This window comes from Gopherus evgoodei, chromosome 23 (assembly GCF_007399415.2).
Source record: "Gopherus evgoodei ecotype Sinaloan lineage chromosome 23, rGopEvg1_v1.p, whole genome shotgun sequence".
Lineage (NCBI taxonomy): Eukaryota > Metazoa > Chordata > Testudines > Testudinidae > Gopherus > Gopherus evgoodei.
Genome location: NC_044344.1, coordinates 1,346,377 through 1,361,597, shown reverse-complemented (window position 1 = coordinate 1,361,597; position 15,221 = coordinate 1,346,377). Strand labels below are relative to the sequence as shown.

At 49.0% G+C, this 15,221-nt stretch overlaps 3 protein-coding genes across 15 annotated transcripts in view; 1 reads left to right on the top strand and 2 right to left on the bottom strand.

The window, feature by feature from the left end:
• The window catches only part of CAVIN1 (caveolae associated protein 1), a 33,269-nt gene extending 32,373 nt beyond the window's left edge, over nt 1-896 (bottom strand). For all 5 annotated transcript variants that reach the window (XR_003997583.1, XR_003997584.1, XR_003997585.1 and 2 more), the window contains exon 1: nt 286-896. Coding sequence is in view for 1 of the 5 variants with exons in the window: in XM_030541345.1 (XP_030397205.1) it covers nt 286-705 (420 nt within the window). In the remaining 4 variants the exon portion in view is untranslated. The remainder of the gene's footprint in view (nt 1-285) is intronic.
• A 9,728-nt stretch (nt 897-10,624) lies between these two features.
• Nucleotides 10,625-11,515, bottom strand: LOC115639220 (histidine-rich glycoprotein-like). Its single transcript, XM_030541705.1, has one exon. The coding sequence runs from the start codon at nt 11,513-11,515 to the stop codon at nt 10,625-10,627; it is 891 nt and encodes a 296-aa protein (XP_030397565.1).
• A 604-nt stretch (nt 11,516-12,119) lies between these two features.
• Nucleotides 12,120-15,221, top strand: part of ATP6V0A1 (ATPase H+ transporting V0 subunit a1) — a 47,063-nt gene continuing 43,961 nt past the window's right edge. For all 9 annotated transcript variants that reach the window (XM_030540926.1, XM_030540925.1, XM_030540921.1 and 6 more), the window contains exons 1-4: nt 12,120-12,188; nt 13,996-14,156; nt 14,482-14,560; nt 14,926-15,023. In XM_030540926.1, coding sequence (XP_030396786.1) covers nt 14,040-14,156; nt 14,482-14,560; nt 14,926-15,023 — 294 coding nt within the window. In that variant the 5' untranslated portion in view covers nt 12,120-12,188; nt 13,996-14,039. The remainder of the gene's footprint in view (nt 12,189-13,995; nt 14,157-14,481; nt 14,561-14,925; nt 15,024-15,221) is intronic.

Sequence of the window (15,221 nt, the reverse complement as noted above, 5' to 3'; positions counted from 1 at the left end):
TTGCAGTGGGGTGTTTGGGGCCAGTCTCACCATGTTTATGAAATTTCCTGTACTAATTTTTTTTAAGTGCAATAAATAATTATGTTAAACCCGCTGCCTTATGAAGAAGCCAGTGCTGTTAGATTTGGAATGCCCTATTTATGGCACACTTAGACACTGGATGGTAGATGAGTGTAGAGGAGCCATGTGAGGCAATGCGCCATCCTTCTAACCCATCATGGTGGTACAGTTAGCACTGAAAATGCACACTGACGGTGCCTGAGGAGCTGCAGGATGTCTCCTTACCTGGTAGATCATGACTTTGAAGTTCCTTCGCTTCAACAGCTCCGCCTCGTTGACCTCCAGCTTCTTGATCTGTCCGGCCTGCTTCTCCAGGTTCTCCCGGACGGTTTTCACGTTGACGCTCACCTTGCGTACTTTCTCCAGCATCTTGTTCACGGTGTTGCTGGTGGTGGTGTGTGCTTTAGTGAGCTTGGTCAGTTCCCCCTGGATGCTGGCCACTGCACTATCCATCTCTTGTTGCCTCTCCTCCAGCTGCGTCTGGGTCAGCTGGATCTGATCCACCGCCCCGATGATCTTGTCCAGAAGGGTGAGCACCATCACGCCATTGATCTGATCTGATTTAATCGGCTCCTCGGCCGCTTGCTCCTCAGAGGTCTCGGAAGGAGCAGGCTGCTCAATGATTTGCAAAGGGGTGTCCGTCATGCTTGCTTGGGAGTCCCGACTAGCAGAGCCTGGAGAAGCTGTCGCTGCTGGGAGGAGAGTGAGAAGAAAAAAGTGAACCCGAGCTCTAGCTCAACTCTCTGTGCTGGGAGGCAAGCCAGAAATGGAGAGCACAGTGCGTGGCTGTGTGTGTGTGTGTGTGTGCTTGAATTCAAATGGCACAGCTCTGCAAAGCTGTCCAGTGAAACTGCCCTGCAAAATTTTCCAGGCTCGCAGGCCATTGGCTGACTCCACCTTCGCTATAGAAAAAGAGCCACTGCCAAATGCCTGATGACCCACCCTTTTTGAAATGATTAAAATAGTTGGAGCGGAGGGGAGGCGATGGCTTTTGCATGCGAGCCCAGGCACGGCTCATGGAGGAATGTGAAACTCCAAAACTCCCAACAGCCTCTTCTTTGCCATACGTTCAAAGGCATTCTGTGCAAAACTGCAAGGAATCTGGCCGAAAGGAAAAAACAAAACCCTGCTGTAAGCTACCCGGGAAGCGGCTTGACAGAAACAAGCCCCTTCTGGGCACAGCTGTGTACATGAAAGGAAGGTTGAAACAACTGCACATAGGAGCACAGGAACTCAGCTGGAACATTCAACTCCCTTTGCCTCCAGTTAGTATTGCTTTGCAGGTCTGCGTCAGGCGGGTTGTCATTATTTTAGAGAGGCTTATACTCCCTATTTACTAGTTGTGGCATGTCCCAGTTCCTAACTGTCAGGGTAGTTAAACACTGGAATAAATTGCCTACGGAGGTTGTGGAATCTCCATCTCTGGAGATATTTAAGAGCAGGTTAGATAAATGTCTATCAGGGATGGTCTAGACGGTACTTGGTCCTGCCATGAGGGCAGGGGACTGGACTTGATGACCTTGCGAGGTCCCTTCCAGTCCTAGAGTCTATGAATCTATGAATCTATGAATCATTCATGAGATTGAATTGCACACACCTGTCTGTGTCTATTTACATACATGTGGACACACACACGTGCAAGTACATAGGTAAGATCAGTGTTGACAAGTTACTACTGTGTTTGTGCTCGTATCTGTATGCAGGTTGAAATAAAAGGAGTAAATCTAAACCCAGCAGCGTGCAGTGAACTGGCCAGGCATACCCACCCAGCTCGGCTGTGCAGTCCCCTAGTCATCAGCAGGATCTAGCTACTCGCTTTGTAAGCGCAATACATGCTCCCAGCACACGCCAGGGTACAAGTGCCAAAAGCACTGCCCCAAGGGGAGATGGTGCCTTCCACACAGCTGACTATGAGTGGTAATGGTGAATGACATCCGCTGGTATCCTGCTCCTTGCCGGGCTGAAGATAGAGGAGAAGCAGCCACTGTCCTGAGGAACTTTCAAGTTAAATAGTAATCAAAAATGGTTCACAGGCCGCCTGTTTATTGCCTTGGCTTTTGTTTATGGCCATGGGATCATCTGCAAGCTGGCTTGGGTAGAATGTTTGAGAGCAGTGGTTGAAGCCTGCCTGTTACCAGCCAAGAGGCTGCTGCAAAGGGGAAGGCCTAGGACTGTATGGATGACTCCCAGCTGAGACCAGCTCACCGTTGGTCCCAGCCAAAGGGAAGCAACCCCCAGCAGCAACAACTCTAGTGCTGGGCCAGGAGAAACTGGTGGTAGGCTCAGCCGGAGGAGGGTCACAGCTGGACTCTCATTGAGGGTCTTGGATTATTGGGGTTCACTTTTGTCTCAGGCGAGGGGATCCTACAGCTGGGGGTCAGCCCTCTGTCTGGCCACAGACTGGCAAACAAGAAGGGCCCCTCATAGTGTTCCAGTCACTTGGTCTCAAACCCACCTTAGGACAGTCTTGGCTGTTTCATCATGTACCAGCTGGGGAGCCTACCATCCACTAGGATATCTATGGCAACCGTCAGCACTTCCCTGCCCCAGTGCTCCCGGTCATGTGACATGCTGCTGGACCCACACCAGGGTACTGAATTAGATTTGGGTGCCCTGTCTGAAGTCCACAACACACTTTTTATGTCACAGGCTAAAAATAGTGTAATTTGTTATACGCTGGCGTTTCTCGGTGAATTGGCTTCCCTCCTCCCTGAGGATTAACACCCCCCCCATTTCCAGTATTTGCAGCTGATAAGTCAGTGCTCCATGCACATGAACACAGACACACCACATGGATTTTGGCCACCACACGCTGTGGTTCTGCAGCTGTTATTCACATGAGGTCAATTTCAGAGCAGAGCTGTTCTCTAGGATGCATGGTGCGGTTGTTAACACAAAGCTCTGGAAATCAGCAGATCTTTGTCTCTTTCTAGTTCTGATATTAATTCACTGCGTGACTTTGGCCAAGTGACTTCTCCTTTCTGTGCCACAGTTTTCCTGTCTGTAATATGGGAATAACAATTCTGAATGCACCGAGGTTGAACTTATAAAGCTGGGTGGAAGGCTCTCAGGAAGATAAACGTATAGGTCTATATTTTTGGTCTGGCTGCTTCCTACAACAGGCTAAGTGGGCTGTTCTAAACTCGCTCTGCATGGAGCTGTCATGCCCTGATGAGCTGAAATGTGATGAATAGCTGCCTGGCACATGGCCTCTGCTTCCTCTCGGAGGGACATACCAGGATGGCCCAATAGGTGGCAACCTGAGTCTTCCTCTTTTGGACCTGAATGTGGATGTGACTGATTCTCTCTATAGCCCACCTGTTAATTGTATAGAATCGGTGTCAGCTTCTTTGTACGGGACAAATGGCCACATACAAAAAACCCAATTGCAATTGGCACATTTGCTTCTCTTGTTGGTAGCTGAAGTAACAAGGCTAAGGACTGAGTGGGCAGTGGAGAATAATGACAGGTTTCAGAGTAGCAGCCGTCTTAGTCTGTATTCACAAAAAGAACAGGAGTACTTGTGGCACCTTTGTGACTAACACATTTATTTCAGCATGAGCTTTCGTGGGCTACAGCTCACTTCTTCGGATGCATAGAATGGAACACACAGACAGGAGATATTTATACATACAGAGAACGTGAAAAGGTGGAAGTATGCATACCAACAGGAAGAGTCCAATCAACTGAGATGAGCTATCGTCAGCAGGAGAAAAAAACCTTTTGAAGTGATAATTAAGATGACCCATAGAAGGTGTGAGGAGAACTTAACATAGGGAAATAGATTCATAAACACTAACCCAGGAACCTATCCTTGCAACAAAGCCAGATGCCAGCTCTGTCCACATATCTATTCAAGTGACACCATCATAGGACATAATCACATCAGCCACGCCATCAGGGGCTCGTTCACCTGCACATCTACCAACGTGATATATGCCATCATGTGCCAGCAATGCCCCTCTGCCATGTACATTGGCCAAACAAGACAGTCTCTACGCAAAAGAATAAATGGACACAAATCTGACATCAGGAATCATAACATTCAAAAACCAGTGGGAGAACACTTCAACCTCTCTAACCACTCACTGACAGACTTGAAAGTGGCAATTTTGCAATAAAAAAACTTCAAAAACAGACTCCAAAGAGAGACTGCTGAACTGGAATTAATATGCAAATTAGATACAATTAACTCAGGCTGAAACAGAGACTGGGAACAGTTGGGTCATTACACTTATTGAATCTATTTCCCTATGTTAAGTTCTCCTCACACCTTCTATGGGTCATCTTAATTATCACTTCAAAAGTTTTTTTTCTCCTGCTGATGACAGCTCATCTCAATTGATTGGACTCTTCCAGTTGGTATGCGTACTTCCACCTTTTCATGTTCTCTGTATGTATAAATATCTCCTGTCTGTGTGTTCCATTCTATGCATCCGAAGAAGTGAGCTGTAGCTCACGAAAGCTTATGCTGAAATAAATTTGTTAGTCTCTGAGGGTACGTCTACACTACGGGATTATTCCGATTTTACATAAACTGGTTTTGTAAAACAGATTGTATAAAGTCGAGTGCACGCGGCCACACTAGGCACATTAATTCGGCGGTGTGCGTCCATGGTCCGAGGCTAGCGTCAATTTCTAGAGCGTTGCACTGTGGGTACTATCCTGTAGCTATCCCATAGTTCCCGCAGTCTCCCCCGCCCCTTGGAATTCTGGGTTGAGATCCCAGTGCCTGATGGGGCAAAAATCATTGTCGCGGTTGGTTCTGAGTACAGCCTCACCCCCCCTCCCTGAAAGCAGCAGACAACCATTTCGCACCTTTTTTCCTGGGTGAACTGTGCAGACGCCATACCATGGCAAGCATGGACCCTGCTCAGATCAATACCACAATCGTGGACGTTGTAAACACCTCGTGCATTCTCGTGCAGTCTATGCTGAACAGGGACCTGCAAAGCCAGGTGAGGAGGAGGAGGCGGCTACGGCAGCACAGCGACGGGAGTGATGAGGACATGGACACAGAATTCTCTCAAACTGCGGGCCCCTGCACTTTGGAGAGCCTGCTGGTAATGGGGCAGGTTCTAGCTATTGAATGCCGATTTTGGGCCCGGGAAACAAGCACAAACTGGTGGGACTGCATAGTTTTGCAGGTGTGGGACAATTCGCAGTGGCTGCGAAACTTTCGCATGCGTAAGGGCACTTTCATGGAACTTTGTGACTTGCTTTCCCCTGCCCTAAAACGCCATAATACCAAGATGAGAGCAGCCCTCACAGCTGAGAAGCGAGTGGCAATAGCCCTCTGGAAGCTTGCAAAGCCAGACAGCTACCTGTTCGTCGGGAATTAATTTGGAGTGGGAAAATCTACAGTGGGGACTGCTGTGTTGCGAGAAGCCAAAGCAATCATTAAGCTGCTGCTACGAAAGGTTGTGACTCTGGGAAACGTGCAGGTCCTAGTGGATAACTTTGCAGCAATGGGATTCCCTAACTGTGGGGGGGCAACAGATGGAACCCATATCCCTATCTTGGCACCGGAGCACCAGGGCACCCACTACATAAACCGCAAGGGGTATTTTCAATGATGCTGCAAGCACTGGTGGATCACAAAGGACGTTTCACCAACATCCACGTGGGATAGCCAGGAAGGGTTCATGACGCTCGCGTCTTTAGGAAAACTAGTCTGTTTAAACGGCTGCAGCAAGGGAATTACTTCCCAGACCAGAAAATAACAGTGGGGGATGTTGAAATGCCTGTAGTTATCCTGGGGGACCCAGCCTACCCCTTGATGCCATGGCTCATGAAGCCATACACAGGCAGCCTGGACAGTAGTCAAGAGTTGTTCAACTACAGGCTGAGCAAGTGCAGGATGGTGGAAGAATGTGCATTTGGCTGTTTAAAGGTGCATTGGCGCACATTACTGACTCGCTCAGACCTCAGCCAAACCAATGTCCCCTTTGTTATTGCTGCTTGCTGTGTGCTCCACAATCTGTGTGAGAGTAAGGGGGAGATCTTTATGGTGGGGTGGGAGGCTGAGGCAAATCACCTGGCCACTGATTACACGCAGCCAGACACCAGGGCGATTAAAAGAGCACACCAGGAAGCGGTGCGCATCAGAGAAGCTTTGAAAACGAGTTTCATCACAGGCCAGGGTACGGTGTAACTGTTGTGTTTGTTTCCCCTTGATGACCCTCCCCCCTTGATTGACTCATTCCCTGTAAGCAACCCACCCTTCCCTTTCGATTACAGCTTGCTTAAGGAAATAAAGTCACTATCATTTAAATATCATATATTCTTTGTTAAAAGGTCATTATAAAAAGAGGGAGAGAAATGACAAGGTATCCCAGGTGTGGTTTGGGAGGAGGATAGAAGGGAAGGAAAAGGCTACTAAAAACATTTCAATGTAATGACAGCCTTTTGGTTGGGTTATCCACGGGAGTGGAGTGGGCGGGTGCACGAAGCCTTCCCCCACGTGTTCTTACACGTCTGGGTGAGGAAGATAAGGAACATGGTGAGTGGTAAGGGTGGTTACACAGGGGCTGCAGCAGCACTCTGTAACCCTGCTGCTGTTCCTGAAGTTCCACCAGACGTCGGAGGATGTCAGTTTGATCTCGCAGCAGCCCCAGTGTTGCATCCCGCCACCGCATATCTTCCTGCCTACACCTCTGATCTTCCTGGCACCACCTCTCATCTCGAGCGTCCCTCCTGTCCTCACGTTCACTGGCATCTTTCCTGTAACTTGATACCACGTCTTTCCACTCATTCAGATGAGCTCTTTCATTGCGGGTCACTTCCATTATTTCCGAGAACATTTCGTCTCGCGTCTTCTTTTTCCTCTGCCTTATCTGAGCTAGCCTTTGGGATGGAGTAGGGAGACTTGAAAAATGTGCAGCTGCATGAGGGAGGGAAAAAAGGGAGAGAAGTATTTTAAAAGATACATTTTACAGAACAATGGTTATGCTCTTTCACAGTGAACAACACTATTCACCTTACATAGCACATGTGATTTCACTACAATGTCGCATTTTGCATCTTAATATTGAGTACCTGCAGCTCTGGTGTTACAGATCTCACAGACGCAGGCCCGGGTATCAGAATTCAGCTTGCATGCGGCCATGGTAAGCCATTGTCTTTCGGCTTCTGCAGCCTTCATAGACACAGTGCCCTCCTTTCCCAAAAACCAAGCAAATCCTGTTCAGTGATGCTTCTTTCCTGTTAACATGCAGCAGCAGAAGCCACCCCCCACTCCAATTCTGTGGGATGATCACTTTACCCCTCCCCCCACCACATGGCTGGTATCATGGAAGATCACTACTAATCATCCCCCTTCCCCCTCCCCCCCCCCCACCGCGTGGCTAGTATCAGGGAAGATCCTTGATAGCCAAACGCGAAAAAGCTCAGCAATATTTTCATCCTCCCGCTTGCCTACGTGCAAGGAAGAATTTCTTTTCAGCAACAGGCAAACAGCCCAGTAGGAATGGCCATCTCTGTCCCCTTACTTAAATTCCTGAATTTCAGCCAGGTTACCATGAACAATATCACTCTCCTGAGGATAACACAGCGAGATAAGGAACAGATGTTTCTTGAATGCCAGCAATCACCGGGACCATACGCAGCTATGCTTTGTCATGCAATGATACCTGATTACTTGCTACATGCATGGCGTGGTAAAGTGTCCTACCATGGTGGACGGAACAAAGCTGCCTTGCCCAGAAACCTTCTGCAAAGGCTTTTGGAGTACCTTCAGGAGTGCTTCATGGAGATGTCCCTGGAGGATTTCTGCTCCATCCCCAGACATGTTAACAAACTTTTCCAGCAACTTTACTGGCCGTGAATGCATCCCAAGCCCTCATGGCAAATCAATCATTAAAAAACGCTTGCTTTTAAACCATGTTTTATATTTACAAAGGTGCATTCACCAGAAGTCGCTTCCATGGCTTCACTGTCTGGGCTAGTGGCTTGTGAGGGCTGGGAGGGTAATTCCGTCTGGGTCACAAAAAGCTCCTGGCTGTTGGGGCTAACGGAGTGCTGTGTGCTCTCTGCAAGCTCGTCCTCCTCTTCCTCCTCCTCATCTTCCCCGTCCGCAGAATCCTCAGCCATGGTTGAGATTACAACCCCCACCTCGGAATCCACGGACGGGGGGGTAGCGGTGGCGCAGCCCCCTAGAATTGCATGCAGCTCAGAGTAGAAGCAGCAGGTTTTTGGCCCTGACCCGGATCTTCCGTTTGCTGCTTTGGTTTTCTGGTAGGCTTGTCTGAGCTCCTTCGCTTTCACTCTGCACTGCACCGAGTCCCTGCTGTGGCCTTTTCCCACCATAGCCTTGGAAATTTTTTCAAATGTTTTCTCATTTCGTCTTTTGGAACGGAGTTCTGTTAGCACTGAATCCTCTCCCCATATAGCGATCAGATCCAGTACCTCCCGTGCAGTCCATGCTGGAGCTCTTCTTCAATTCTCAGCAGACTGCATTGCTGCCTGTGCTGTTGAGCTCTGCGTGGTCACCTGTGCTGATCAGAGCTCCATGCTGGCCAAACAGGAAATGAAATTCAAACGTTCGCGGGGCTTTTCCTGTCTACCTGGCCAGTGCATCCGAGTTCTGACTGCTGTCCAGAGCGGTCACAGTGATGCATTGTGGGATACCGCCCGGAGGCCAATACCGTCGATTTGTGGTCACACTAACTCTAATCCGATATGGTAATACCGATTTTAGCACTACTCCTCTCGTCGGGGAGGAGTACAGAACCCGATTTAAAGAGCTCTTTATATCTATATAAAGGGCCTCGTAGTGTGGACGGGTGCGGCATTACATCAGTTTAACGCTGCTAAAATCGCTAAACGCGTAGTGTAGACCAGGCCTAAGTGAAGAATAAATTACCCTTTCCTCCCCAGGGGAGCCTCTGGATAAAGGGAGGAGGTAAATCGGCTGGCCGTAACTGGGGGTGGAAGGGACATGGACTTCTGCAGCTGCTGCTGTCTCTGTTCCATGGAAACATGCAGTCCTGTCTCCTGGGCTGCCTTCAGTGTAGTGCATTTCAACAGCACAAATCGGTCCATTCTAGTATTTGATTCTCCCAGCTCTCTCCATCTTCCCAGGGCCATTGGAGGGATTATGTCAGATACCTGGATACAAATGAAAACTAGAGCCTTGCCATTGTAATGCTTCTGCCTTTTCTATAAAATGAGGCCCCAGTCCCACTCACATGTGCTGTATGTATTAGCTTAGGCCACTGGTGGGCTGAGACTGCTGCCTATCATGCTGACAATCTTATCTCACTGTTTTCTTCCGCTCCCCCATCTGTCTGCAGCCATTTGTTGGCTCTTGTTTTACCCGTAGATCGGCAGTTCTTTGGGGCAGGAGTCAGCTTTCTGTTCTGTCTTTATGCAACTCTGAGTACAATGGGGTTCCGGGCCATGCCTCGGGCTCCTAGGCACTCCCATCATTTGCATCATAATTAATAATAGTATAATTTATCTCCCTGACACAGAACTCAGCACCTTGACAGGCTGCCTGGGAGATGTACAGCTCCGCTTTGCTGCGCACAACCCAGTCAGGCGATTTAAACAAAAAGAAACGATTTATAAAAAATGAGAAGTGGAGACGCTGCACCGTACAGGGTGCAAATTGAGGCAAAACAAGGGGCTACAATATACACAAGGCTCCCTTTCATACAGAGTCAGCTACAAGCACAGGATGATAGGGAAGGACTGATCTGGTATCTTGGCACTGAACTCTAACCAGAGAAGCTGGATTTTGCTCCAGTATATCTTCTGGGGGTCAGGAAAGCAGCATTGAGGAGGTGATATGTCCCTCCACAATGTCTGTTGAATTACACCTCTTTCCAGCCTCCGGTAATGTTTGACTTCCTGCCTATACTCCTTTCTACCCCTACTGTTGCAGAGTGTGGCAACTAATGGTTTCCTCCCCAGAGTGGCTGCATATAAGTAGAGCTATGCATATTTTGTGACTTGCTTCAGGATGAAGTGTGCACCAAATTCACCCACTGGAATCAATTACTTTCTGTGGCAATTAGCACAAATGCCAAGGAATTAACAAAAGCAGGTAAAGAGTCAACAGTTCCATGATTAGATCTGACATTTTCCGTAGTGCCAAAGCCCCTCTTTAAACTCAAACTTAAACTTTTTAACTGGAATAAAGAGCCAATGTTTACCAAAAGACTCTGTCAATAAGAAGAATATGTTTTTAGCAGCTACGTGTATTTTAACTAAGTTAATTTCATTTGTGGGGCTTGGCTTCCTTCCTAGGAAATCATGTTTCCATTTAACAGTCTAGCAGCAGAGGACATTATGAACTCTTACTTGGAGGGAAGTTTCTTGTATGTCAGATTTCCACATTATGCAAATCTCTGTGTGGAGATTAATGTGGCTGTTGCTGGATGGAATTGCATCTCCACTGAAACACACTCCCTTTATCGCTTGGATTCAAAACAACAAGCCTGATTATCCTCTCACTGTCACCAGTGGGCTTCATTGACTGCAGTAGGATGACACCTGTTTGATATAACTGTGCATGAAAAGAGAAGCAGACCTAGAGGGTATGGAGTTGCTGTATTGGGTTTTATTCTTGTCCGTCAAAGGGAATAGGGCAGTGGTGGGCAATCTGCAGCCAATCAGAGTAATGTTGGTGTGACATCGTATCATAATCTGACACGGTGATACGTTGGTGCGCTGTGGTGATATGTTGGTGTGACATCGTGCGGTGATGCGCCATGGTGATACATTGGTGCACTATATGTTGGTGTGACATCGTATCGTGATCTGACATGGTGATATGTTGGTGCGCTGTGGTGACATGTTGGTGTGACATCGTGTGGTGATGCGCCATCGTGATACATTGGTGTGCCATGGTGATATGTTGGTATGACATCGTGTGGTGATGTGCCACGGTGATACATTGGTGCACCGTGGTGATATGTTGGTGTGACATCGTGTGGCGATGCACCATGGTGATACATTGGTGCACCGTGGTGAGATGTTGGTGTGACATCGTGTGGCGATGCGCCATGGTGATACATTGGTGCACCATGGTGAGATGTTGGTGTGACATCGTATCGTGATCTGACATGGTGATACGTTGGTGCACCATGGTGAGATGTTGGTGTGACATTGTGTGGCGATACGCCATGGTGATACATTGGTGCACCGTGGTGAGATGTTGGTGTGACATCGTGTGGCGATGCGCCATGGTTACACATTGGTGCACCGTGGTGAGATGTTGGTGTGACATTGTGTGGCGATGCGCCATGGTGATACATTGGTGCACCGTGGTGAGATGTTGGTGTGACATCGTGTGGCAATGCGCCATGGTGATACATTGGGGCACCGTGGTGAGATGTTGGTGTGACATCGTGTGGTGATGCACCATGGTGATACATTGGTGCACCGTGGTGAGATGTTGGTGTGACATCGTGTGGCGATGCGCCGTGGTGAGATGCTGCTGACACCACATGGTGAGCCGTCGGCGTGACACCGTGTGCGGGGACGCTCTAATGCACCGAGACACGACAGGGCTCCCCAATGCAATATCTGAGTCCAATACGCTGCAGTGCACAACCTGCTCTGTAAAAGCAGCAAAGAATCCTGTGGCACCTTATAGACTAACAGACGTTTTGGAGCATGAGCTTTCGTGGGTGAATACGTCAGATGCATCTGACGAAGTGGGTATTCACCCAGGAAAGCTCATGCTCCAAAGCGTCTGTTAGTCTAGAAGGCGCCACAGGACTCTCTGCTGCTCTTACAGATCCGGACTAACCCGGCTCCCCCTCTGATAGTTGACTGCTCTGTCATGACATCATCAACCTTGCATCAAAACCTCACTGTGCCCATTGTGACGTCAGCAGGTTGTGCCGTGACGCATCGGCTCCTGCTGTGACGTCAGCGGTTGCGGCCGCGCTGCCGGGAGCGCCTGTCTCCCTCTCCCCCATTCCGGGCACTTCCGGGCGGAGGGGCCCAGCCGCCCACAGGGAAACAAGATGGGCGCCGGGCCGTCGCTAGGCGACGCCCTCGCGTGATCCGGCGCTGCGGCGGGGGGAGGACGTTCGCGTGCGCGGTGACGTCAGGGAGGGGCGGGGCGGCTCTGCTAATGCTGCGGCGGCCGCAGTAGGGGCCGGAGTGGGCAGCAGGTAAGGGGGGGCGGGCGGGGGGTCTCGCTGCGGCAGGTGGCGCTGAGCAGTGGGGGCGGGGCGGCTCCCCGAGCGGCGGGGCGGGGCGGGGCGGGGCTGGGGTCACCCCGCTCTGCAGGGCGCCTGGGGGGCGGGTCCCCCCGGGAGAGGCCACGGGGAGCCCCCAGTTGTGGGGAGGGGGGAGCTCAGCCCTCAGGCTGCCCCCGCCCCCGTTTTCCAGCCTGCCCTGCTGCGGGGGGGCGGGGGGAGCTCAGCCCTCAGGCTGCCCCCGCCCCCGTTTTCCAGCCTGCCCTGCTGCGGGGGGGCGGGGGCTCTGCTAATTGGTCTGTGTCCGGCGCTGTCCTCAGCTGGGGATTAGCGCTCCCGCAGAGCCGCTCCTGCAGCCAAGGGCCCTGCGCGGCTGCTGCCAGGACTGGGCAGCTGCGGCACTTCTGGAACCTCTGCTTCTGCCTGGGCCTTCCCGGGCGCCACCGCCTTGCGCGTCCCCGGCAGAAGCCGCTTCCAGAGGCTGAGAAGCGGGTTGTGTTAGTGGCTGAGCATCTTGTTTACCTGGACGATCGCACCTGCCTTTCGTAGGGTTTTTGTCTGATTCAGCTGTCAGTACATATGTTATCATTCTCGTTTGCATATGTGTGTTGTAAGGTCTGTTATTCCATTTAAAAAACATGCTATGGATAAACCCAGAGGCAAACAAATCATCCAGTCAGTTTCAAGGCTTGTTACTTTGTAGATTTCAAAATGGAAATACAGTGCTTGTGGATGGATTTTTAATTACATGCCCATGTTCACACAGCATCTGGGCATAGATACAAACACCACCTGTGGTCACACAGAGAGAATGTGTCCTACCAGCAGCTAATTCCACTCAGCAGTGTGAAGTCAGAAATCAGTGTGGCTGGAACTGAAATAGTGTCATTCATTTCAGTTTTGGTCTAATAGGCTCAGCTAATTTGAGCCAATAATAATTGCGGACCACTGATGGCGCCAGGTTCTCTTGTGTTTTAAAACCTGTGTTGAGTGAAGCACTACCCTGCTCCTTACGATAATTTGACAGACCTCCAAATAGATTGTAGTGGGCAGGGTGGAAATATAAAATCTAGCAGCCGAATGAAGAGAAGAGCAAAAGAACGTGTTCTCTGCCCCAGCAGTGCTGCACTATAACTCAGTATTCGGTGTGCTGCATTTCCTGAACTGCACTAGTGTCATGTGATGGTGATGCTGGTCTCTTCCTGGGAGAACTCCTCCCTGACAGTTCAGGGATGCTGTCAGCTGAAAGCTGACTGCTTCCAGGATGACACTTCAATAGGCAGCTTTTGGCCTTTAGATACCATGGGAGCTGGGTTGCCTCTGAGAGCTGTACTTTAAGTGCAATGCTTAAAGCAGAAAGAGATGGCCCTGGAAGAGCAGAGTTCTTAGATTGCTGAAGAAAGAATTGTTTGTAGTGTGTTAACTATCCATGGTGCTTTGCAAACCATGTGACATAACAAGTTTCACCTCCCTTGTACCACTGGTCAATGAGTAAGATCTATCATGATTCACTAAGGTTTTTCCTTAGAAAGTTATGAAATAGCCTTTTATCAGAAGGTGCTGAAGAACTACATGACCTCTCAAACATCTTAGGAAAGAATCATCACTTCCTCTTGTATTCTTTTTAAGTCAAGATATTTGCATGCAGTATGTAGAATTATTCCATGGGACTGTGTTTTATACCTTTTCTCCTCTGACCGTAGGAGGCAAATTGTCCTTTCACAAATGTGGGATTCAGACTGTGCTGTACATTCTCAGACCTACAACCTTTTAATTTTAGGGTTAAAATTCCACTCCTGGTTTGACCGACACTTGCCTTTCATCATGGGGGAGCTTTTCCGAAGTGAGGAGATGACCCTGGCCCAGCTTTTCCTCCAGTCGGAAGCTGCATACTGTTGTGTCAGCGAGTTAGGAGAGCTTGGGAAGGTTCAGTTTCGTGATGTAAGTGGCTACTTTCCTGTGTCAGTAAAGTGCATCAGATCATTAAGATCCTGGCTGCTGTTTATATGGCGAAGTGTCATAATTCATCTTTGCTATCTCGGTGTCCACTTGTGTCCCAGGCACGTATATTCCAGCTAGTTGTTACTTATCAGTAAAGTGGGTTATGCTGCACAACAATCATATCTGCTGTACACTTTCCTTGCATCATTCTTTAAAAACAAACCACCACTCGCCAAACCCCCCCCCCCACGCAACCCTGATAAACTAGTAATCATGATCCTTCACATTTAAACACTCCTAAGGAAATGTGTGTTTCTGTTTGCAGTTGAACCCTGATGTGAATGTGTTCCAGCGTAAATTTGTTAACGAAGTCAGGAGATGTGAGGAGATGGACCGGAAACTCAGTATGTCCTTGCTTTATGTTGATGCATGCTTCTAATTCTATACTAGCTTTAAGGGAAGAAAGCACCCTAAACTCTTGAAATTATGTGCCATAGCTAAGTGTTGTGTTACTGGTAAGGTAACATTAGTTTCCCAGTAGGCTAGGCTGCTTTTGGAAAGGTTTGTTTCCTGTGGAGAAGAGAACTTGTGGATCTTTTAAAGCAACCACATGAGCTGTATTCTGATGGAGTTCTGCTACAGATAGGATGGATGGTTGTAGGGGAGGGATATGCAGCTGCTGGTCAGATGAGGTGATGAGGAATGTGAAGGTGCAGAGAGACTGATGTAGTTTCTTGCTTTTGTTTCATGAAACATTTTCTGTCTTTAGGGTTTGTTGAGAAGGAGATTAAAAAAGCGAACATCCCAATCCTGGACACCGGTGAGAACCCAGAGGTGCCTTTCCCACGGGACATGATCGATTTAGAGGTAACAGTGTTTCATTAAGGCTGAACTAGTATCTCAGTCTAGATAGCAGAAGTTGTGCTAATTAGTCTCAATAACTGAGTTCTTTAGAATTTAGTAGTAAGAACATACAGGGTCAGATCCCTACCTGGTTTAAATCAACAAAGCTCTATTGCAGTGATCCCCAACCTTTTCGTCAGGCAGGCACCAGACGAAGGACCG

What these genes read in the sequence shown, in the direction of transcription:
- LOC115639220 (XM_030541705.1), bottom strand. Translation starts at nt 11,515, where the DNA reads ATGTGGTGTCAGCAGCATCTCACCACGGCGCATCGCCACACGATGTCA.